The sequence below is a fragment of the Aricia agestis genome, chromosome 1 (genome assembly GCF_905147365.1).
Source record: "Aricia agestis chromosome 1, ilAriAges1.1, whole genome shotgun sequence".
Lineage (NCBI taxonomy): Eukaryota > Metazoa > Arthropoda > Insecta > Lepidoptera > Lycaenidae > Aricia > Aricia agestis.
In genome coordinates, this window is record NC_056406.1 from 1,991,864 (window position 1) to 2,016,856 (window position 24,993).

General features: G+C 38.2%; 2 protein-coding genes across 3 annotated transcripts in view; both read right to left on the reverse strand.

Annotated features, from left to right (window-relative positions):
• Nucleotides 1–10,885, reverse strand: part of LOC121732469 (rhophilin-2) — a 72,561-nt gene extending 61,676 nt beyond the window's left edge. The window contains exon 1 of the mRNA XM_042122354.1: nucleotides 10,762–10,885. The gene's annotated coding sequence lies outside the window, so the exon portion shown is untranslated. The remainder of the gene's footprint in view (nucleotides 1–10,761) is intronic.
• A 2,639-nt stretch (nucleotides 10,886–13,524) lies between these two features.
• Nucleotides 13,525–24,993, reverse strand: part of LOC121732407 — a 101,134-nt gene continuing 89,665 nt past the window's right edge. Inside the window, exons 16-31 of one of the 2 annotated variants that reach the window (XM_042122280.1) lie at nucleotides 24,650–24,861; nucleotides 23,602–23,715; nucleotides 23,056–23,212; nucleotides 22,526–22,605; nucleotides 20,467–20,649; nucleotides 20,255–20,378; nucleotides 19,027–19,205; nucleotides 18,759–18,903; nucleotides 18,559–18,677; nucleotides 18,297–18,459; nucleotides 17,907–18,067; nucleotides 17,337–17,510; nucleotides 16,736–16,927; nucleotides 16,133–16,303; nucleotides 15,340–15,484; nucleotides 13,525–14,981 (exon numbers count right to left, since the gene is read on the reverse strand). In XM_042122280.1, the coding sequence (XP_041978214.1) occupies nucleotides 14,690–14,981; nucleotides 15,340–15,484; nucleotides 16,133–16,303; nucleotides 16,736–16,927; nucleotides 17,337–17,510; nucleotides 17,907–18,067; nucleotides 18,297–18,459; nucleotides 18,559–18,677; nucleotides 18,759–18,903; nucleotides 19,027–19,205; nucleotides 20,255–20,378; nucleotides 20,467–20,649; nucleotides 22,526–22,605; nucleotides 23,056–23,212; nucleotides 23,602–23,715; nucleotides 24,650–24,861 (2,611 nt within the window). In that variant the 3' untranslated portion in view covers nucleotides 13,525–14,689. Of the gene's footprint in view, nucleotides 14,982–15,339; nucleotides 15,485–16,132; nucleotides 16,304–16,735; nucleotides 16,940–17,336; nucleotides 17,511–17,906; nucleotides 18,068–18,296; nucleotides 18,460–18,558; nucleotides 18,678–18,758; nucleotides 18,904–19,026; nucleotides 19,206–20,254; nucleotides 20,379–20,466; nucleotides 20,650–22,525; nucleotides 22,606–23,055; nucleotides 23,213–23,601; nucleotides 23,716–24,649; nucleotides 24,862–24,993 lie in introns of those variants that run through there. The other variant, XM_042122286.1, reaches the window with a different exon arrangement.

A 24,993-nucleotide genomic window follows, 5' to 3' on the forward strand; every position in this document is an offset into this window, starting at 1 on the left:
GTCCTTCTGTTTGTCTGTCTGTCTGTCCGTCTGTCTGTCCTTCTGTCTGTTCGTCTGTCTGTCTCCTGCTATAACTCAAGAACGATAATAGCTAGAGAGTTGAAATTTTCAGAGATTATGTATTTATGTTGCCGCTATAATAATAAATACTAAAAACAAAATAAATTAAATATTTTAGGGGTGCTCTCATACAACAAACTTGATTTTTCTCATACAAAAAACAATTAAATGAATATCGAACCTTTGCCTGATTTTTTAGCTTAATATCACTTTGGAGAAATTGTTTATAATTAGCAAAACTAGCCAGCTCAGCCTGGATACACAGACGGAAGGCAGACATCAAAGTCTCAGTAATAGGGTCCCGTTTTTACCCTTTGGGTACGAAACCCTATAAAACACACTTTAAAAAATCGGCTAATTTTAGAAGCTCATAGCGAGGCAATGATTGGAGATAGATACAAAGTGTAAAGGACGAAGTTGTAGAGAATTTAATTAGTTTTTATTATGTAGTAAAAGAGAATTTCGTACGAAGCATCGTTTTTGATGAGTAAGCAAAAAACCAAAAAACGGGACCTTCTTTGCCCCCCTCTCCCTCGAGCTCACCTCGGAGGGGTCAGGACTTTTAGTATGTTTATCTCCTAACTACGCTAAACAAAGTACCAAAGTTAAAATTTCTGCTTTCGACTTTTCCAAGCAGACCCCCATTTTGGGCATTCGTTTACTAGGCTAGTGGGGCGCGACGTGTTTAATGATGAAATATCCGAAAATGAAATATCTTCTATAGAGGCAGGTACGAGACTAAAGCATATAGTCATAGTGAAAATATTTTGTATGCTCATTACGTTTTTAAGAGTACAAAGATATGGATATCAATAAGAAGCTTTCAGTGATAAGTATCTTATCTGATTCAGAAAATATATTGACACACAGGTAAACGTCATAAACGTTCCCACCCTAGTTACAGAAGTGGGACACGGCTTATCAATAAATATCCCTATTATTGTATCTGAAAATTTAAACAGTGTAAATTAGTTGTAACACTACGAATTGTTGTATGTGTGTTGTTATTGTATTTGTGTGCACAATAAAGTATATTCAATTCTATTCCATACTACGAATTCTACGAATTATAAAAGCGGGTAAAATCGAATAAAATTTGTGAATTAATTCATTTAGCTAAACTTCTATGTTTCAGTAAATAGGTAACCTAACCTTGATATTACTGTCAAATGTAATTCAGTGAATTTGTCATGCCCTTTATCGTACAGAGTTTGCCCCTGCGTATTAAACATGCCTATTTGGTTTACATGTGAGGCTTCATTGTACAACACTGATTTGAATAGATTGTCTTCTCCAATCAATTTTGATTTTACTACTTTGATTCTGCTAAAAAGGGGTACTTTGAGGCATTGTCTTCTTCTATTTTTGGCCTTGCTCATTTTCTTTATAAAATTAATTTTGGTGTGCTAAATTTGGTTGGGTAAATTGTTCTTTCTTTCCAAAATAAATAGGGCCGATTCGTACATTCATTTAATGAATGTATGATCATCCACAAAGTCCCTTATCTATAGATCACCTTTCTTTTGTAAACGAAGCATAAGTTGCTTGTCCATAAAGTACTATAGAGTCCTGACTATAGAGTCAGCGGGCCCGTGAGTAACAAAGCCTATTCAAGCAATCTATACGCTTCTATAGGTAATCTTGTCAATATTGATGGTATTAGTGAGCGCTTAGCGTCGCCTAACTGTCCGACCACAGTTAGTGCGAGCGAGAAGTCCGTGCGAGCGGGATGGCACGCGATCAATTTGTGCATGAGCAAGTGGAGTGTGAAGGATTTAGGGTTGGCACCATCAAGTTTTTTGGATTAGCTGATCAATATTGGAGTTTCAAATAAGATTTTTACTTCAAAGGTAAGGATAAGGTTATAAACCCGAGGAGATTCACTTACAATCTTACTAATTATGTAAACAGTAATGATTAATGGTCATAGTTCCTTGTTGGTGGCGACAAAATGGAGCCTACAGAGCACAGGCACTACATGGGCTATTTGGCCTGAAATAAAGATATTATTATTTATAGGTACATTTTTATGCTATTGTCAAGTTCAGTTACATAGTTTACCATAATATGATGACAGCTAATCTGAATTATCGAAGAATCCGATGTGTTAGTAAATGGTCGTCGCTTCGCGACTTGCACGATGGTATCTGTTTATTTTTTATTTTTTATTTATTTATTTAACTCAGGCCCATATTATAAATACCTTATAGACATACATACATACAAATACTAAAAACTAACACTAACACTAAAACACTATTGTCTGCAAATGTTTATGCTCCATGCTAACTATGAAGTGTCAGCCCTGTCGTCGTTGGGGCATGACGCATCGGGCCCGCTTCCTGCACTCGTACGGGATCCCGGCGGCCACACCGGGTCGCCTTTGTTACCTTTTGGGGCTTTGTCCGGAGATTTTGGAAGTCTCCTGGAAGGATACTATTTTTCTCAGGAAGAACTGCATCCTTTGAAATTGTTTCCTGCGCTGCTTAGAAATTCTTCGGCGCGCAAAAAGGTAAGGAAGTTAGGATTTTATAGGGAATTGATTATTTGTTGAACATTTTGAAGGAACTGCTTTCAGTATTTTAATTAACTTGGTTATGGTAGTACTTGATGAAAAAATACATTCAAAATGAGATTTTTTGGAAATAGAAGGATTTCTGCAGCAATAAACCTTTGAGAAAAATATTTGGAAGTCCATTTCGCCATGACGAAAAGTACATGGCACAAAATTCACATTCCTTGTTTACGAAAGGAAATGCGCGCACGCATATGCATGCACCATTCCTTTCCCACATCGCATATGCGGTCGTGGCTTATCTACGGCGCTTACGCATAGGTCAATGTACTTTTAATTATTGATCACATATTCTTTTGTTGACCGAACTTTTTACGTATGTAAATGACCATTAGCTGTTGGTTACTAAGCTGTAGGCAGCAAGCATACAGTTGTGCTGTCTGCTAAGTACATTATTAGCCAATTCTGAGTTTTAGTTAGCAAGGCAGACCGTAGAGAATAGATACTAGACCGGCAAAATGCAGTTAACATTTTGTAGAGCATAAATTTTTACCCCGCCGTTAAGGAATTCTATTGAATCGATAATGGATGTGTTGATTAATTTTCACGTGAAACAGTTTTCAAAACTAGGAAAATTTAACCAGCCTATCAAAGTTATTCTTGCGCATAGGTTGAATAAGACAATATTGTTTGACCTCAAACTCGGAATTCGAGTACATCTAAAAATAGTTAAATATGAAGACATTATACAAGATGCATATTGCATATTGAGTTGAGCAAAAACACCAGATCTGCCCGTACATGGCCGTCATAAAAATACACGACTGGTACTGTCCTTTTTCAATTACATACATAATACATACATACAAATTGATGGGTGAGCGTCAATAAGTTTTTGCAAAGCTGAAACAAGAAGTTATCTTATGGCCATACATTACACACATGATCAGTATGGCGGTCAGGGACCATCTTACTGCGGAATACGATCGTCGACATCAATAGCGAGGGATTCTGTGGACTAAAGGACGATCTTCGTGTAGAAATAATTAAGGTTGCTGTGATAAAAAGTTTCATTATGCTTATATTCTTTAATCACATTAAAGTAAGAGAGGTATTAATATTGGTCACAGTAAGTTTTTAGTTTCTGTGACCAATATTAATAGTAGGTAAGTTTAAAAAAAAAAACAATCAAAAAGTTAAACTCTTCAAGATAAAATTCGAAATTTAATTTTGTCTGTCGGCACTCAAGATGGCGTCTGGCAAGGATATTATCTACCTGTTTAGGGTCGTTATAACTTCCCGGTAATTATATTTAATTCGGCAACGTCTTTAAAAATGGCAGATACTCGTAAGAGGTTGGGTTCCGTTGAGAAATATTTATTTCAGGCTTCTGATAATGGTTTCGTAAGTTTGCCTTTTGTTGTTGGCCTTTGGAAAGTCCACCTCTGCAAAGTAGCCTGCCGTAGTTGTCATGGGGACTGACTTCAATGAAATACACATTGACGCAATAGACATAACGACCAGTAGTTCGACTGCAAAGAGACGGACAGGTTTCAATATCTGTCAAATTCGTCGGGTTTCACTAGAATTATAAATGGAATGTGCCTCGCGCTGGCTGATATAATTTATTTTTAAATATTTAAAATAATGATTTCAAAATTGGATTCTGACAATTTTGATCGCATGTGCCAAAACACAAACAACAATACGACCAAAGAGGTCGTCCAGAGAATATGTCATAGTTTTAAATTCGTAGGTAACAATTTAACAACCCTAGCGACGATTTTCGTCATAATACGTCAAATTTAAAAATTTCAACATCAGTTCTAAGTCGACATACTCTATCATTCTGTCTACTCTGACATTGAAGTCATTAACGTTTTTATTATTTAACTGAAGTAGGTACCTAATTTATTTAAGTAAATAAGTTCTGAAACTAATCAACAAAGAACATAATACTCGTAGTTGTTTGATAAGAAAAAATATCTTACAGCACCATTATTTTAGCTTACACGTTTGCCAGCTTTTTTTTTATGAAATAAGGGGGCAAACGAGCAAGCGGGTCACCTGATGGAAAGCAACTTCCGTCGCCCATGGACACTCGCAGCATCAGAGGAGCTGCAGGTGCGTTGCCGGCCTTTTAAGAGGGAATAGGGTAATAGGGGAGGGTAGGGATGGGAAGGGAAGGGAATAGGGGAGGGTAGGGAAGGAAATAGGGTAGGGGATTGGGCCTCCGGTAAACTCACTCACTCGGCGAAACACAGCGCAAGCGCTGTTTTACGCCGGTTTTCTGTTAGATTGCCTTTTTGAAAACAAATCAAAGAATTAACATTTTATGTTATTACATACGACTAAAAAACAAAACAAAAAATGAGGATGATTTGAATAACGCGTGTTGGCAAAAACAAACCAACATACGTTGCAATAAAGAAAACTTCATAAATACCAAAATAAAATTATAATTATTTAATATAAATGAGAAAAACAGCACGTAATACCTAAATATATATAAAATTATAAAGTCAAATGAGTCAAGTAGATATAAAAATTAAAAATAAAGTATGAATCCAAAGATATTTCTGAGTGCAAACCTAAACATAACCATTTGTTTTTACTTTGTAAAGAGTTGGTATTCTGAAATTATATTTTCTGATATTTTTTTATCAACTTTATACACTTTGCTCTATTCTTTTTTGGCTAATGGCTATATCTGCTCAACTACACTACTACTAACTACAACAACTATAATAATAACATAAATGCTCTTTTCAAATGCTTAAATACGATGAAGGTCAAAAAATTTTGTTATGTCCAGTGGATTTTTTTTTATTTTTTTATGTAAGAAGGGGGCAAACGAGCAAACGGGTCACCTGATGGAAAGCAACTTCCGTCGCCCATGGACACTCGCAGCATCAGAGGAGCTGCAGGAGCGTTGCCGGCCTTTTAAGAGGGAATAGGGTAATAGGGAAGGGTAGGGATGGGAAGGGAAGGCAATAGGGAAGGGAATTGGGCCTCCGGTAAACTCACTCACTCGGCGAAACACAGCGCAAGCGCTGTTTCACGCCGGTTTTCTGTGAGAACGTGGTATTTCTCCGGTCGAGCCGGCCCATTCGTGCCGAAGCATGGCTCTCCCACGTATATTTATTAGATCTCCCACGTATAGAATTACTTAGCAGTAGCCTAGTGGCTATACTTCACCCTGTTTACCCATTATCCATCCTTGTCCAAGGTTGGGTGTACATATTATAACCATTTTAAAATTACTATCATAATCAAAATTACTATTACAATATGGTATTATTTATATCCGAGGCCTCATTACAGGATGACCCTACAGGCTACAACGTTCACCTCACCTCTACGTTGTCTTATGCAACAATGTTTTGGCCTTGACTTTGTTCGAACAACCCACTTCCTGTCATTACACCTTATTGCGGTGTTTGTTCAATTTTTACGGTCGTACGACGACTCGCTATATAATTCTGTTTATGAACGTTCCAACCGTTGTTCGGAAAACACACGAAAGATGTAATGTTTTAACACGTTCCGAATTAAATTGAAGTATTTATAATAATTTAGATTCTCCTTGATTCAAAAGGTTCTACGGTCTACCTCATTCATTCTAAATTCAGTCTGTCCTCCTTAATTCCAGAAGTTTGTCGTCATGTTTTAGAAAATGTATGTAAATTGTAAGCCCATAAAGGATTACCTATAGACTTCTGCCTACATTTAATGAAAAGTTGTGCGCCCACGAGACAAAGATTTTCCTCCGGTAATGAGAGATAATCTGTCAGAGATTAATCAGAGGTCGCGAGTGTTAAGGTTGTATTGCAAGCTTAAAGGTGAGATCACACTAGACGTATCTACACTGCAGCATTGCGACGCGCGACGCGACACTAAGCTAAACGAGCGTTGTGAGATGTGAGTCGCAGAATTTCGGCTGGCAGAATGCTGCATTCTGTTTCATACAAAAGTCCTGTTTGATTCACACGAGCGTAATTTTGTGAGTCATGATTTGCATGAAAAGATATTTACGCGGCAGAAATTCTGCGACTCGCGACTCACAAAGTTACGCTCGTTTGGCTTCACCCATAGCAGAGTAGACAGAATTATATAATATATATGTTTATTTTTGCGGTGTGCCCATAGTATTGAAGGATAGTGTCGCGTAGTTTTTCTGGCGCGCATTGTGATAATTATTATCAATTTTTTTTCTTTTTATGAAATAAGGGGCAAACGAGCAAACGGGTCACCTGATGGAAAGCAACTTCCGTCGCCCATGGACACTCGCAGCATCATAAGAGCTGCAGGTGCGTTGCCGGCCTTTTGAGAGGGAATAGGGTAATAGGGGAGGGTAGGGATGGGAAGGGAAGGGAATAAGGGAGGGTAGGGAAGGGATTAGGGTAAGGGATTGGGCCTCCGGTAAACTCACTCACTCGGCGAAACACAGCGCAAGCACTGTTTCACGCCGATTTTCTGTGAGAACGTGGTATTTCTCCGGTCGAGCCGGCCCATTCGTGCCAAAGCATGGCTCTCCCACGTATAAAAGAAGACGACGCGGACGCCCGCCACTACTTTGCGACGAAATCCTTTGCAAGCATGAAAAAGTAACAGATAGACACACTTTTATATTTATATAAGTAATATTAGGGATTTGTAAAAACAAGAATGTCCTATAATAAATATTTTGCCGTAAACCGCGCCATATGATAATATGTCGCGGCGCTTCCCTGGAGTCCGCTTAGTGTGGTCACACCTTTAATCTCGTAGCCAACTTATTACTTGGAGTAATAAATAATAATGAATGGTTATTGCTTTATCTACCGGACTTAACCTTTTAGTGCTCATCGTCCATGTTTTATCGAGCTCCTATACACACCGTTGCCTGTGCACGTAATATCTGGCCTAGACGATTTTAATACTTTGAAAACGATTAAGAACCGATGACTTTGCTCTACCATTACCCATTACCATTACAATTCGAATAACATTTACAATTTGAAATTCTCCAAAACTGTAGTTTTCATCTTTTACGGCCGTACTTAAAGATCACCGATAGATAAAGTCCGAAGGCATAACTTAAGGATTTCCTTTCTAATCATAGCTGAAGCTACGTCTCTGTCGTCGCCACATTACCAATTTTTAGCAGTTGAAGCTTGAGACGTGTTTCATCACAATACCTTTGCCCTATCCCTTGAATAGTTCACGCGTCGGTCACGCGGTGTTTCGTCACGGCTGGCGGCCGTCCTCGCCGCGGCCTTGCGTCGCACATGGACCGACCAGACGTTTGTGTGCTTGTCACGTCAAAACCCCCTAACTTATAGGCCTCAAGAGTGTGATGTGTTTTCCGCCTGTGATGGTTTAGTCAACATTCATTTTGTAGAACTTCGATGCAAGTTTAAATTCTAAATACGAATAGTGTTAAGTTATTGGCAGTGCCGAATTCATACTTTTTGTGAGAGTAGGCCACTTTATTTCCGCCGCCCCATGTACGCAATCTGTAGGGCCTCTATGGACGCTGCCGCTCCTAGGCCATGGCCTATAACGGCCTATTTATAAATCCGGGGCTGGTGATTAGACAAACACAATATAAGCCGTAAATCGCACTGCCTTACCATCAGGGTACCTACTACCTAGTCCACAAAGTTATTTTTCATGTTCTTATTATTATAATTTTTTTTGTTACTTTATCTTGTTTATTTTTTTTTGTACTTTGTATCCGTATAATATGTGTTGTTGAATGTTTGTTGAATAAATGTTTTATTATTATTATTAAATTATTTGAAATCTCTTCTTTAATTCATTGTAGGCACTAGAATTACTACGCAAAGAGAGCCTTAGAACTAAGAATTACTTCTTAGTTCTTAGGCTAACCATACTCCTTAGCTGTCGCCTGTCGATGATGTCTTTGAGACGATAAGAATTCACTTGAACATGTTAATAGTATAGTTAATTCAGGTATTCCACATGTCATACAAACTATGTAGGAAATATCCCCCCCTCCCTCGACAATTACTCACATAAGTAGGTGAGCAACTGCGCAGTCTCCGGTAAACATAACTTATTATAATCACATGTACTGCCAGCATTCCGCGTGTTAGCTCACCCAGGCTATGCTAATGTAGGCTAGGCTAATGCTAGCCTAAGATAACCACTAGTCCTAGTATGACTGGGATTAGATAGACTTATCACAATTTGTAGGAGTCAAGAAGATGTCAAAATAAGCCATTGATTTGATAAGTTTAAACATTTTGGATTCTCCGTACTAAGTCGGTAAAGACTGCCTCGTTTTTGAGTTTTTTTTGACGGAAGGGTATCTTTTCACTAGCGCACGGCCGTATTTTCAATCTTCAATCTATCTCTGGGTTGACATACAACCGATCGCAGCTAACATTGAATTGACATAAAATATATTATGTCTCTAATGTCTAATGTGAGCTATTCCTATCTCTAGTAGGGCAAAACCAGAGATAGATCAAATATTGGGAACGGCCGTAATTGGCTAACATCCCTAATCAATGAGTAACGCTATTGAATAGATAAACTCCTGTCAAAAAACCGAGACAGTGGTTCATGTAGAGATCCATAATGCGGTTATTCGGTGAAAAGAAACGTTAAATATAAGTTTTTCTTCCTTACTTATTTTTTGTTCGACAGAAAATACGAGTAGTTATGAACTTCGTATTGTTTACTTTACCTTTGCAAATATACGACCGTGTTGGAATATTTTACATTACTTAACTAACGTGTAATCGGTAGAATACTAATAAGTGATAAGTAATTACTTAAGTCTTGACTCTTGAGTATTTAAACAATATATTTATATCTTTCGTCGTTTGTTCGTCGGGTTTAACCTTGTAGATTACAAGTATTTAAGTTACTTTGTTGAACAATGAATATTATCTATGAATCGACCACGACTTCAAGTGCATAATTGTTTAGTTTGTAATTTTGAAATGCTGTGGCCTGCGTTTGAATAAGGTCCAAGTATTTCTTATAATAATATTCATATTTACTTCCTAACTTTTAAATATATTTTATAAGTGGTAATTTTTTTTGTAACTTACTTAATGTAAGTTTTTTAAATATATTTATTGTTAAGACTGTAAGTTAATATTAGAAGTATGTGAAATTTTCGTTTAATCGTTCAAAAGGGGGTCAAAAATAACTTTAGTTTGCACGCTCTAGTAACTGTCGGAGTTAAACCATAGTTAAACGGTTATAATTAACCGTGAAAGAGACAACTGCACGTCATTTCTTCTTTTCTAATTTTTAATTGCACCTATCACTGCGAGTGATAGTTTTGGCTGCATGCCATCAGTGGGGTTTCCGGGTTCGAGGCTTTCTTGGAACTTGGTACCGATGGTATCAGGTAGTCCATGGTACTACCAATTACCATGGGCTATAGCAGCGATCCTCAAACTTTTTTGGTGGCGGAACCAAGAAGTGACATTTTTGACGGACCACAAAAAATGAATGTTATGTCTTTGAATAAATTGTTTTCGCAAAATGCTCGGTCTAGACTTTGCCGATGATAATGATTTTATCAAGTTCTCATATCCTGAAATAATAGCAGAAAGTACATACCAGCTGATTAGATAACATAATGAATGAATAACATAGTTGGATTAAAATTAGTCGAAAGTAGTTTGTAGTACTTATCTTTACTTTTTCCCCTAACAAATTTATCGATTATATATTTTATAGTTTTTGTAGAGTTAGTGACTATTTTAAACTTGTATAAATTGGTTGAATTTAAAGGAAAACCACTAAAATTACAGCGCAAAGCTTAGGTAGAGTTTAGGAAGTGCAATACTTTGAGAGTACCCAATATTAGAGATTTATAAAGTAAGCGTGCGATTCTCTATTCAAAAATATTAGAAAAATATTCGCGCAAATAGTTTACAAACATGGTCGATGGACGTCAGGCCCGCGATGGAGTCAGGTAAAAAATTGCACAAAAACATCCTCAGCACGATACAGCCTCTAATGTTGGTAATTATACTAGACGATGACTTTTTGCCGACGGTGAAAAACGACCTTCGAAAACCCATAACAGCGCTCCGTTGTTAAAAGACCGAATTGTTAGCGATAAAAGGAGTAAATACGATCCTCTACGGCTCTGTCCATAATAGAGCGGTAATTCTCGGTAATTAGTCGTTATCTAAGGTATTATAAATAGCAACCTGGGTTAGGCCGGTCCTTGCGATGTACAATCCAAAACATAACACATCACATATACTTTCGCTAATCGGGAATTTTTTATCGTAAAGTTTCGGCAGCGAGTTCGACACACGTCCGACCCGTACGACGCGCGGAGGAGAACTAACTTCTCACTTCTGTAAATGTAGAAACGAAGTCGGAAGGTAAATATGTCGCTGCCCGCACAGGTAATTACTTACATTACATTCGGAGTTGTTCTACCTCTTAAAGAACTTTTATGTCCCGGACATAAGGGACAAATATATAGAAGAAAAAAATAATGCTCATTACGGATTATGGGATGATAGACGGTTTTAAGTTTTTAATAAGCCATGTGAATGACAAGTTAGTGGTATTATGCTTGTAATTATAAATACTCTATCATTAGTGATGGTGCTTATCTCTTAATATAATAAAAGTATAGAGTCTCCGTGTTTGTATAATATATTGAAGACAAGTTTAAACTACTGAGCAGATTTTAATTAAGTTTTCATCTATCGACAAAGCAGTTCTAAATTATAGTAATTTTTGATATTGTCGAAAAATCTGGCTTTTTTTTTCTGGTTACTTTCATCGAAATTCGAAATATACCTACGTAAACAAAAATAAGACCAAAATCAGTCCACCGGTTTTGGTGCTACAGCCTACGATGTAATGGCAGACTCACAGACTCGTCAAACTAATAACACCTCTCTGTTTTTAGCGGGGGTTTCAATAATAATTATTAAATAATGGGCATTGTCCAAAAGAAATCACATGAACTTTTTATATTTTTTTCGTTAAAATAGGGTATTTTAAGAATATAAATTGAATAATTTTGAAATTTATTGGCTAGATTTTTCTCAATAATTTTTTAAAGTTTTGCTCTGACGTCATCATGGGCCGCCAATTGACCTCTGCATATGTTTTAAATTTCCTTTCAATCTTATTTATAATGGCTGGTTCGTCAAATGCATTTGTTCTCATTATGTGAAAGCTGATACGAGAAGCTTACCAAAAGTTCGAAACGTAATGTTGGTCGAATTTGTTGCTAATTTAACGACATTGAAGGTCAAACAAAGGTTAAACGTATTATTTACGTGTTCAAAAATATAAGTAACTAATGGGTATTTTTTTTCGTTTATATACAGAAAAACGATCACTGACCTTATTCCTCGAAATGTTTTTGTAATAAGCAAAATTAAAAAAAAAAAGAAAAAATAAAAAAAACCCCATTACGGTTTGAGAAATCATACCATAATAATTCATTTATTAACTATTAGCTCTCCTACACCTATTGGAAGAAAAAAAAGCAAAATGAAATTTTAAATTCAATTTATTGAATGAACTTTTGCTGGATTTTCATACATACAAAACAAAGGAGTTCACAATTTTGTGCGTTACAGACAGAATAACGTAGAACTTACATTATCTACAGTATCAAGTATTACATTAACTATGGTACGCTGAAAATATATTATGTAGAGCTAGAGCCTAGAGGGGCATCTTTGGCGTATTTACATTTGAGTTGAAAGTTGAACTAAAATGGTCACTTTTAACAATTCCTCTCAAAGTCTCAATCAATTCAGCAAATGAATTTTCAAAACTCTCAAAGTGACGAATGTCAAATTAGTACGAATTCCTAGACATGAATTGCAAGCAGAGTGACCATTTTGCGATAAAAAAAAATCATATTCCCCACGTTCCACTTGACGTTAAAAACGATCAAAACGCTCAAAATATTTTGAGCGTTTTTGCATTTTGAGTGTTTTTATCGTTTTTCGTCAAGCGCGTTCCAACGCGGAGAATATACCTAATTCAATTTTTTAATCGCAAAACGGTCACTCTGCTTGCAATTCATGTCTAGTAATTCGTACTAATTTGATATCCGTCACTTTGATAGTGAAGTGGAACGCGGGGATTATGATTTATTATAATTATGATTCTCCAAAGCGACCATTTTAGCCCTGCTGGAAAGATGTAATGCTGGTATCAACAATGGCCCATCATGGATTTAAACACAAGAAATGATTGCACATGTTTGACATTTGACATTGCAGACTGCATGCTATAGCTTCGCAATCATATTGTTAATCATAGGCCAACGTGAAGGCCTTTACAGATTTATTACAGGTTTTATGTCTGCCACACCCGTTCATGTATTTTGTTCAATCAATTTTTTTTATAATTTTCATCATGTACTCTTTTATCTGCATAAATTACTCAATCGTGTATGGCGACTTTAAATCAATGAACATCGTCAAGAGACTGAACAAAATATTCAGACTATATTATATAGAAAAAATACAAATTAGAACATGGAAATAATAAACAGGTTCGTATTTAGATGCACTTAGCTAAGGTTTTGGTACGCTTAAGTACTAACGCCTTACGTCTATAATAATAATTATTGAATTCAAACTTACATCCGACGCAGTCAAATCCGTTATAAATATTTAAATATCCATCTGATATCACTTAAAGTACGGTAACGTTAATTTTGTAAATTATAAGTACAAATCAGTCTATAATTAATTATTAAAATAATTATTATAATTAAGTAAGTATACACAATTATTCTCATTCATTTTATTGCACGAATAACAACAGTAACTATAATAAAATAATAATTTCATAGTAATAAACCACCGATTGTAACAAAATATATGTATGATCTATTATTTTAAATCGCACATTGCAACGACGCATGTAATTTTAACTTTTTTATAATGATTTTAAGTTACTTTAAATCAAGTGAAGAATGCATATATGGCGTTATAGATTTCAAGAAAAATAATAAAAATGTAGATTTTACAATACTATAGTCACTAAAGAACATACCATGCACACATAATTATTATAATAATAATACCATGGTACGTCTCTTCACAAATTCTTTCATAATATTATCATGTCGTCAAGGTAAGATATAATATAGAGTAATGAGTAAAGTAATTATTTTTTAAGTATATAATTCGGTGGTTTATGACTATATTAAAATATACGTAGTACTTCAATATAATATGTCCTCTATACACGCAAAATATACGTTCTTTAAGAACTCATAACAATCTAATAAAGAAACGTCAGAAAACGCTTAAATGCGCTACAATAAAATTATACATATTATAAAAGATATGTTTATTATTATAACGGTACATATTAAACATCTATACTTATAAAACGTAATCTCTTTAGGAAATGCTAGCACTCGTTGGCTTCACTGTCTAATGTCTAAGAAAGTTCAGGAATACTTTTGAAGTAAAATTTAGTAAGATTCTTTTGACAGGTTATCTTTTCAATAGTACTTTTGATTGGCTTGCGTCATATACGTTGGACCAATCAACAAAGCTGTTAAACAGATGAGCTTCAGCTTTTAAAAAACTTTAGAAACTGGATATAAGACATACGGAAAAATTACGATAGTTCTTAATAAAAGAAGAAGTAGTTGTTGATAGTGTTGAGAGAATAGGTATTGTATCAATAAAATAGTGAAGATACTTGGATCAAAGTCGTAGAGCAAGTCAGATATAAACAATCAATATGTCACGAAACCTAGGAGCCAATACTAGGTATTATTTTCGATAAAACCTCGCTAGGGCACTTATGGATAGAAACGATTTATCGTTATTAAAATGGTATAAACTGGCTTTTTAGAGAGAAATATGAACTTTGAAAAGAAGTCGGTTCTTAATAGTTTATTAGCGATTGATTGCAATGGAGTGGCAGCTCTAAGGATTGGCACAGTACCACACCCGCAAACTCCTCAAACAATGCGCGTATAGGTGGGTAGAATCTCAAACCGAAACTTTATCGAAAATCGTTCTATTGGCCTCTCATATTGCTGAAGTAGATAAATATCTGTAATCTATCGTACTTATGCTATCACTAAGTCTTTGTCAATAGGACGAATCACTTACTGGACGTGGTTAATTATCTCCCGGTGTCCCTCCGCAGCAGTCTGTTGACTCGGTATATCCTGTTCTTGTACAGCTCTAGAGGGGATCTGCGGAGCATGCGCGTCGCCGCCACCCTCGTGACGGCCGCCTTGTGGCTCTCGGGCGACAAGATGGCGGGCGTCTCGCGTCGCCGCAGGAAGTCCGTAGGGAAGACGGCGTCGGACAGCATGGCGTCGATGTCGCCGTTCAACATGGCGAGCGAGTCCGCGGACGTGTAGTTGCTGATCGGCGTGCAGAGCGGTATCGCGTTGGACCACTTGCGGTTCCTGGAAATTTGGATAATGTTGAAGGATCCAGCCAGGAATTTGCTTCGGTTTGCCATCCGCCGAGGGCGACAAGTATATTATAGACAAAATTCTTTGCAGCCTCCTTCTATACCTATCTATATAGGCTATTCAGCTCATCAGGTAGTTTATCAAGTCAATGTTACAACTCGAGTAAATGTCGGACTGATCTATCTGCCTAAGCAAGGCACTTAAGTATGTTTTAACAATGTTGTATAATTACTTGGTTGGTAACAGAACAAAGCTCTCACTTCTGTCCAAAACATCCACCCGTTTGTATTTGGTTGTTACTAAAATTTTTAAAGTCTGATGCCTAGCCAAGACAAGTTGTTCGACTCACTTGAGACACCGGAGCATGGGCGCGCCCTTCAGCCGGTACCCGGGCTCGCAGGTGAAGGAAACGGTCTCGCCGATCTTATAGTAGAACTTCACCGACGACATGCGACCCGATATCGTCGTGCCCGGGTATGTGCATGCTTGAGCACCTGGGACGGGATAGTTCAATATGAGGAGGCTATTGGATGCCCAATGGAGATTTTAAGACCAAGATCGGTAGTGCGTAGCATTATATTCTCTCGACGACCTCTGTGGCTCAGTGGTGAGCGCGTTGGTAGCTCAAGCCGGGGGTCGCGGGTTCGAATCCCGCCGACGGAACAAAAAGTTTTCAAAGTTCCTGGGTCATGGATGTGTATTAAATATGTGTATCATATAATAAAAATCTTAAATATATGTATAGTATAAAAGTATTAAATATATTTCCGTTGTCTGGTACCTGTAACACAAGTCCTTCAGGTACTTACCACAGGGCCAGACTGACGTGGTGTGAAGCGTCCATAGATATTATTATTATTATATTATGTCATAGACATGTAATTTGTCTGGTGTTGTAGTGACAGTATTGCCTACCATCAAGCGATTCGTTTGCTAAAACGAGAAGACAATTCGCATCGTCTCAATGGTTTCCTTAACAATTTTAATAACGCCTGTTTTTGGGGATTCAGAAAACGGAAACGCACTTGTTAGTGATTTCTTTCGGAAACTGTAATCACCGTTCGGTCAATTCCTTATCGCGCTTTAATTTTTTTGGAACAAATCGGAGAAAAAAGTTATCGGCTCATGATCGTATAACTCACAAGTTGGCGGTTTATCGCTCCATCGTCCGCTGTCCTGGCACACGAGGATGGGCCGGCCGTGCAGCGTGTGCTCGGGGTTGCAGTGGAACTGCAGCACGTCGCCGGCGCGGTACGGCGCGCGGCCCAGCACGTAGCCCGACGCGGGCGGCGGCAGCGCCGGGCATGATACTTCTGAACATGGCAACAATAATATCTACCATGGGACTAGCAGAAAGGTCCGAAAAATACTGTCCATGGACCATGGTAAGAATGTGCACTTTGATATTGGCAGAAATACCCAGAATAAATACTGTATTTTTTCAATAATTGCCTGATGATGAGCTAGAATTTTTGGTGTTATGGAAAACACCTACTAACATAAACGTCTTAAAAAGTATTTCTAATATATCCAGTCAGCCAGTCACATTTGCACAACCGCGGGATGCTCGCCAGCCAAGAATAAATTGCTATGCTGTGTTTGCTCTTAGGCAATATGATATTATTTTCTAATTGATCATTCTTAAAGATACAATAGCGGATTCCAGACACTGGGTAATAGAATAACTGAATTACATCATGAAATAACCTCCTCAGTTATTACGTCTTTGAATAATCTCCCCATACCTTTACACACCGGGAACGGCTTTGCCCACTCCGCAGCTGGCAGGCAGACGGTCTCAGCAGGCCCACTGAGCGCCCAGCCGGCGGGGCAGGAGAAGGCGGCGCGGCCCCCCACCCCCCGCGACACCACCGCCACCCTCGGCCGCCGCTCCCCCTCGCCCACTGCGTCCAGCACCACCTCCCCGCACTCCACACCTGATCACACATCTGGGCATCTGGATTAGCTGCTCGACCACACTGTACTATTTTCTCCTAATTTATTTTCTCCTAATACAAGTTTTACTTAAAAGAAGAAGAAAATTGAGTGGCATTGCATATTAAGTAAATTAATCATGACATTTGCAAGTCATCCTAACGTCCATCATGCTTACTTCTAATTGCCGTTGGTCTTGGTAGAGGCTGTATAAGGTACTATCAGAGAAGGCAGATGGGAGACCTACGTTGTTTGGTCGCGTTACGTCAAAATCAGCCGACAGATCACAATTATTGTACATGATCCGACCAAACGACGTAGGTCCGTCAGTTACATAAGAATCAATTTCCTCGGTACATGTTGCCGTTGGTCTTGGTAGAGGCTATGAGGTACATTCACGTATATACTTACTTTCACAGACCGGCAGGGGCGCGCTCCAGTTGCCGGACGCCCGACAGTGCAGTACGGGCGAGCCCAGCAGGGCGTTGCCGTTGGCGCACGAGAACCGCACCTCGGCGCCGAGCTGCGTGTCCGTGCTGCTCGCCACCAGCCCGCGACGCAGCGGCAGCGGCGGGCAGTGGATGTCTGAGAGAACAGATCATTGTAGGATGGTATCTAGTGAAGACGGCAAATGATGATTTTCAAAGGATTTGTTCCAATTTTTGTGAATTAGACTAACCTAGTGGTACTCAACCTTTTTTTTATACGGGCCACAAACACGTTTAGGTCTCGGTGTCGCGAGCCGTTAGTTAAAAATAGCGTTCTTCTAAATTAGCGATCTAGAAGTGGAAAAAATTTTGACGACATTTATGACAATTTTGCTCTATTTTGGCGGTGGGCATGAATTTCAAAATGGCTTAACTTTACGCGGGCCCTGATAACATTGAGATACAGACAAGTAAAGCACAACATAAAATCACCCAAGCCAAATCTTTGAGCACTTATAGAACTGTAGAGAAAAAGAGAGGGTTGTTCCATTACCTTCAACAATAATTTCAACTTGATGGCTCTGTCTGGCGGGCGTCTCGCACTTGTAGACGCCGGAGTCCTCCTTGACGGCGTTGATGATGCTGAGCCGGTACTCCAGCTGGCTGTCCCGCCCGGGGTCGTCCGTCCACCCCTCCTGGTATTTACGTTCCGATCTGTGGAAGTTTAACAATGCAAGCTCACAGAATTGGTAAAGTGAGAAGGAAACAGGGCTCTGGTTTCAGAGTACGTTAATCTCTGGATGTTTTGCATGGATGATTGGTGAGGTTATTTTTTGTACCTAGAGTATTTCTGTTCTTTATTCTTATTTCTTTTACATCATATTTTAATAACGTACATAAACATATTTTACAGACATAAGCCACAAATATAACAAATACTCACTCAGGATTAAAGTGTGTGACGTTCCACTTGGGGTTTCCGAACCTCCTCATCCACAGGCACTCCATGTGCAGTATAGTGCCGGGGTAGACTAGCAGCTTGCCGTCGTTGCTCTGAGCGATCGGACCGTTGGAATGTCTGAATAGTATCGTCGGAGGTTTCTCCACTGAAAGAATTTTTTTTGGGCGTAATTGTTTTGACACGGTTTCGGAAACATAATGAATGATTTCCTTTAGAGGACTATTCACTTGGTTAAAAGACTTACTTGCGTAATCATTCTCCTGGTTCAGACCGAAGCATGTAGGCTTCACACCGTCCCAGACACCCCCAATACATCTTCTGGTTTGTGACCCTACCATTGCATATTTGCCGATGTCGCTGCATCTATAAATATAGAAGTAAGTTGTAGATTTTTTTATTTATTTATTAGATGATAATATGAATTCTCTCAATGAATTTAATTACCTGGATATTATGACAGCTCCAGGAGGAAAGTCAACAGTTTCAGTAATTTCTAGGTCGTTGTAGAATGACACAACATGAGGCTCCTCGTTTCTGAAGGTGCAGGTGTTGTTGCTCAACAACTCTTCACTTTGAGCCTCTAATTCCTCTGCGAAGCGCAATATTTAGGTCAGCTCAAATATATATTTTTAAATACATTAGGGACTTGACTTATCATTGACTGACATGATTAAATTCTTCAATGATTTACATTTTACTTAAACACACTTACCACAGTTAAAGCTCTTGCCAACCCAGTTTCCATTCTCGCATATCAGTATCCACGTGGTCTTCTCTCCCATGATGGAGGCGATACACCTGAACGTCACCTCGGTCCCGTGCGGGTATCCGCCGGTCGGCGTGGTCTCGTTCACCTCCGAGCCGTCCCGGTATATCAGAGTGCCCTGGACCCTAAACGTTACGACATCATTGGGACGAGTGAGGTTATCGTGGAGCCGTTGTTCGATTTCAACGAATTCAAAACATTCTCCAACCCAGAACAAACTCTCTCGTCAAAAACGTACGCATGCACTATTTTACTGATAAATTTTGCAAAAAATTGCAACAAAACGCAAGCTCGGCCAAGACAGAAAGGAAAAAGCCAAAAACAGCGAACGGCTGTTTCACGTACAAAAATGAACTAAGCCCTGCCTTCTGAGGATTTTGGAATCGTTCAAACGATGTCGACCGACAGAGAAAATCTATAGAACCAAACTTATGAAAAATAATTATCGAAAACGAAGAGTTTGTGAGTAGAACGCCCGAGACGAAGTGTTCTTCGGTAGTGGTAAAGTTGATGGAGATGAATCTATCGGAAAAGTTGATGATCGTGATTAAAAATATAATGAAGATATAGAAGCAAAAGTCCGAACCTAGAAGGCTCTCACCAGGGCTTGGCATCCCTGAACGCCTGGGTTCCCTTCAGTCTTTCCAGCCAGCAAATAAGAAATGCAGACTTTGCAAAAACATTATTGTTTGCCGTTCCCATCGATACTGGGGCTCAAAAAGTCTTTGATAAATTGTATCTTTATTAAAATACAACTTATCAACATACACGTACATAATACAAGCAAATAAATTAAATTAAACCAGTGCTCTTCAAGCGCGATGACTCCCGATCTGATCGTATCTGATATTTGGAACAATTTAACACCAGCAAGCTCAGGGCAAAATTAAATTGTAAGGTACAGGGTACACCAATATTCACTTCAGAAATCAAAATGTCGTCTCAAAATAAACAAACAGTCCACACAGAAGCTACAATGAAAGCGCTCACCTTAACATTTAATTGGCCAATGGATCGTTTTTCTTGATTTAAGTACATTTTATTTACACAGAAAATATTACAAAATACGTAAAGTAGGCTTCAAGAAATTTGGTTTTTTAACAACCCATTGGCTCTGTCTAAACAAAAATATGAATAACATAATGAAATACTACAAGCATGAAAAGTAATATACCTCGCCGGTGGTCCGCACTCCATCGCCTTTCCTGGCAAATCTGGCTCAAGCTCGGAAATGTCTTCTCTCACAATATCAGACCCACTCTGGAACTCTGAGGTAGGTCTAGGTCTGGACAGATTTGCTGCAAGAGGAAGCTTCTAATTAGTTAGGGAATTTCTTGGATTAAAGCGCGGCAGCTAAGCTTCTGTATTTATCATAGTCGACCTTACCCAGTGGTCGACAGAAGTCGTGGACCGTTGGCTGGAGCCTGCCCAAGTGACAGTTGAGGGTAGCTGGTGGCGACCTGCCTGGCTCACAAGCGATACTGACAGAGGAGGCGTGTGCTACTGTCAGACCTGCTCTATACCCAGCCTCGTAGGTTGCTCCGTTTAGTAGCGGTAGTTCACATGGAGCTAGAATAATGGTGCCCATGAGTTTTATGTTGGAGTTTTAAATATTAATTGTCGAGAATATTCAAAAAGTCACTATTGTTAAAGTTTATGTTAACGATATAATATTGTATTAGATAATTCATAATGGCCTCTTTAGGTGAATAAGAGCATAAGACGAATCAGCTTCGAAAACTTTACCTGCACTTTTACAAGCATTACAATGTAAAATAATTAGTACTTTTATAACTACAAAATATTATATAACCACAGTTATCATCGCAGACGTTTGTCTTGTAATGATAGGACACGGGTGGAGCAAAATTACCGTGCAATTATTGTAAATTAAATACAATGTTGTGTTACCAACAAATATATAAATAAAAGTTTATCTCAATTAAATTTTTAAGACAATTACCATAATTTTGTGTTTACTGTTAGCAATTATGTATATTTCTCAGCAATGGTAGATAGCTAATCGTTATTTTTCTGTGTTAAAAGGTTCGGGGGCTTTTATTAAAGACTAGCTGTTGCCCGCGACTTCGTCCGTGTGAACTTTAGTTTATAGTTGTTCCCGTACATCGATTGAGTCGTTAATTATCTCCAATCTCCATGCCAAATTTCATTAAAATAGATTAAATAGTTTAGGCGAGAATCATAAAAGTTATTATCATAAAAGTTATTCATAAATATTGTGCGGGAACCGTATGTTTTCCGGGATAAAAAGTATCCCTTGTCCTTTCCCGAGACTCAAAGTATCTCCATACCAAATTCCATCAAAATAGATTGAATAGTTTACGCGCAAATCATAAAAGTATATAGTGCAGTAACCGTACAAATTTTCCGGGACAAAATGTATCATATGTTCTTTTTCGGGACTCAAAGACTTATTATTATAGATATTATTATTATAAAGTATCTTTATACCAAATTTCAGCAAAATGGATCCAGCCGTTTACGCGGTGATGTCGTGACCACGCGAAATATAACGTTCCGCGCAGCTTCGCCCGCGTAAATGAGATATTTCACAGACAAATTAGTCCACAAAAAATAGCCTATGATCCTCCACGTGGTCTATTTCTCTCCTGTGCCAAATAACAGAAAAATTGCTCCAGTAGTTCATGAGATAAGCCCTTTCAAATAATTTCCCATTTTTTTCCACACTTTCCTCTATTTCTTCGCTCCTATTAGTCTTAGCGCAATAAAATATAGCCTATAGCCTTCCTCGATAAATAGGCTATCTAACACTGAAATAATTTTTAACAAATCGGACCAGTAGTTCCTGAGATTAGCGCGTTCAAACAAACAAACTCTTCCCAATTATAATATTAGTATAGATTTTTTTGAATTTATTTTTAAAAATATTCATACCACTTTTTAGCAGACCTTAAATTGTGATACTTGCTCTAAAAGATTAGCTGTATCATTTACTAACTAGATGACAGCCGCAACTACTTTGAGCCATAATTCCTTTATCGCGCGGGAATTGTAAAATTTTCGGGGATAAGAAGTATCCTATGTCCTTCCCCGGGATTTAAAGTATCTCCATACCTAGAAAAGCCTAGCAGAAGAACCTAGAAGAGGTAACAGACAGACAGACACACTTTATCATTATTTTGTGTTAATAAATTAGTATGGATTTATAAGTAGTTAGTTTTATAAGTACCATTTGCACCACTTAGGGGTGAACAACATCGCTTATCTTCAGATTATTATAGCAACGAATTGCAACACGATTGTTTATGATTACTCAATGTCACAACTCCTTCACTTACAATAGTAAATATTCAACGTATGTAGGGCAATGATCCAATATGAATATCTCCAGAGACTTACATTTGAATATTGAGTGACCATTACAAAACTACAGCATAGCATATTAAATATTAATGAGTATTACCTGCGACACATTCGGGCATGCTGGTAACTGCCCACTCGCCCAGCCAGCACCGCAGATTCGTCGGTCCTTGCACATTGTATCTACCACAAGGAAAATAAAAATTTGCCTTTATATGCTAAAATGACAATGAGTACAATATTGCTTGTATTTGTGTAACTTAAAGACAAAACAACAGAAGCCTATGAACTGAAAGATTCATGTTAAACATATCTCAACGCGGGAAAACCAGCCGTTTGGAAACTTGAACCTTGTGATCAATAATTCCATATTTATGGAGAAACTATCGAGGTAAGATTTGTTAGTTTGCATTGGATGAGTTTCGTACACAGATATGGAGTAGACAAATCGGATGAAGATAATATCTTACTGTTTATCTGGGGAATTAGTGGTCCAATAGGACCTAATAGGTCCAATAGGATCACTTAAGCCCAATTGTAGAGGAAATACTTTTTTTCACGTTTCTTCTTGCGTGAAGTTACGTACAAGACGAAACACCTTCTAGGTACTAGGCAAACTCATAGCAGACTTACCCATACTCGCAGGAGAAGTGTACGACCTGGCCATTGGGCACCGGGTCGGTCTCGTTCAACTCCTTCTCATCCCCCTGACCCTGAACCCCGGGCAGCAGGGACGGGCTGTTCGCCATCGTGTATATGCCGTACTCCGTGGGTGGAACGTGGCAGGGCACTAAAAGATTTTCGCTCCTTTATGGTATTCAATTTTTGATTTGACATCGTTATGAATGAGATATATGTTTTTATGTTTCATTGCTATTTTGGGAGAATTAGATAAGTGAGCCACTGTTATATTTTTTAAATAATATTTGGGTTTCGTAGTTTCTCTTCATTTATTATCATTAAATGAATCAATTAGTCAATTAGCATAAAAACATGCATCTTCTTTTCATTGATTGTGGTATGCATCGTCTAAATTAGTGGTTTCAGTGGTTATTGTAACATGACAGTGAATAAATAAACTCATTAATTTAATCATCATTTCAGTGGTTATTTTAACATGACAGTGGTTTGAATGTGGTGCAAAATGCAGTTGCTTAGTGGTTGCTAGTGCCGACTCACAAATTTCACATTTGGGTTTCTCAGGCTTCCACCTGCCTCGTACGCATTTGGCTGTGGCATTTGCCTCCAGGTTCAAGCCGTATCCTTTGCCACAAGCCACACGGACTATGGTTCCTGAAAAGTAAAAAATATGCTTTATATTTTGACCCGTGTATTATTTTTCTCTATGATTTTGACATTGTATTCTTCAGTGAACATTTGATTATTTTCTGTGACACGTCCAGAAACTTTGAGATTTTTTTTACCTTCCCTTTCATATTTGTATCCTGTATCTCCCTAATAATTATGATATACCTTTGTTTAGGTATACTTAATCAGGTATTTTTGTAACTATTTCATTTACAAAACGCAAACTGCTCTTATTTAGTAATTAATCATTCAAAAAGTTGCAAGTATGAGAAAAGCTTTCTCCTAACTCGAACGTGTAATGTTTCACAGAACTACGAATGCGCTGAGAAATTTTTACCACTTGGAGACAATTGTTACGCAATTCTGTCTGCTCTAGAAAATGTTAGGTATATCAAGGAGAAAGTACTTTGCTATTACAATTTGGTTAGTAATACAATTTTAGATAAGAACGAAGTCGAACATGCATCATTCAAGTGCAATATAATCTAGTCTATTTTAACTTCATTTACAATATGAACTAATTTTAATTCATAAATCGAACTAGAAAACGAGCGGCTGATCACCTGATAGCAAGTTATAGCCAAGTTACATATTTCATATACTTATTACGAAATACAAGCTGGTAATACCCTAATAATATTAAAGCCTTCGAAAGCGAATCGCAGACACAATAGATTTTCAATTGTTATGCGACAGCTGGGTGCCGATTGATGGGTTAAGCCACTCCATTAAAGTACCACGCAGATGGAGTCGTCCGTCCCACTGGGTTATGAGAGTAAAAGGAATAGAGAGTGATCTTGTGTACTGCGCACACCTGCGTAACTGGCCTGGTTTCAATGAAACCGGCTATCGTCGCCGAAACCGGTGTGGGAGGTATAATAATACAGTGTAGTGTAATAACACTACACTTTGAACTTACCCGAGCTAAAGGTATTATTAGGATCCCTCCCGTACTTGACAATCTCGATGTTGATGTAGGGCTCGCTGGCGATGGGCTCGCAGGGGCTCTTGGGCCGGCCCTTCTTACCGTTCCCCTTGGCCCCCGTCTCCACCGCCTCCCCGCTCTGACCCTCCTCCTCGCTGCTGCTCGTTTGTCCCTGACGATTTCTACCGCCCTTACCGTCCCTACCGCTTTGGAACAAAATTGATGAAATGATCAGTATGATCAACACTTTTTCAATTAATACAAAAATATTAGTAATACGCAAACCGTAAAAAAGTCATTTATCGCAACAAGTCCATTGCTCTTAAAGTATTTCCATA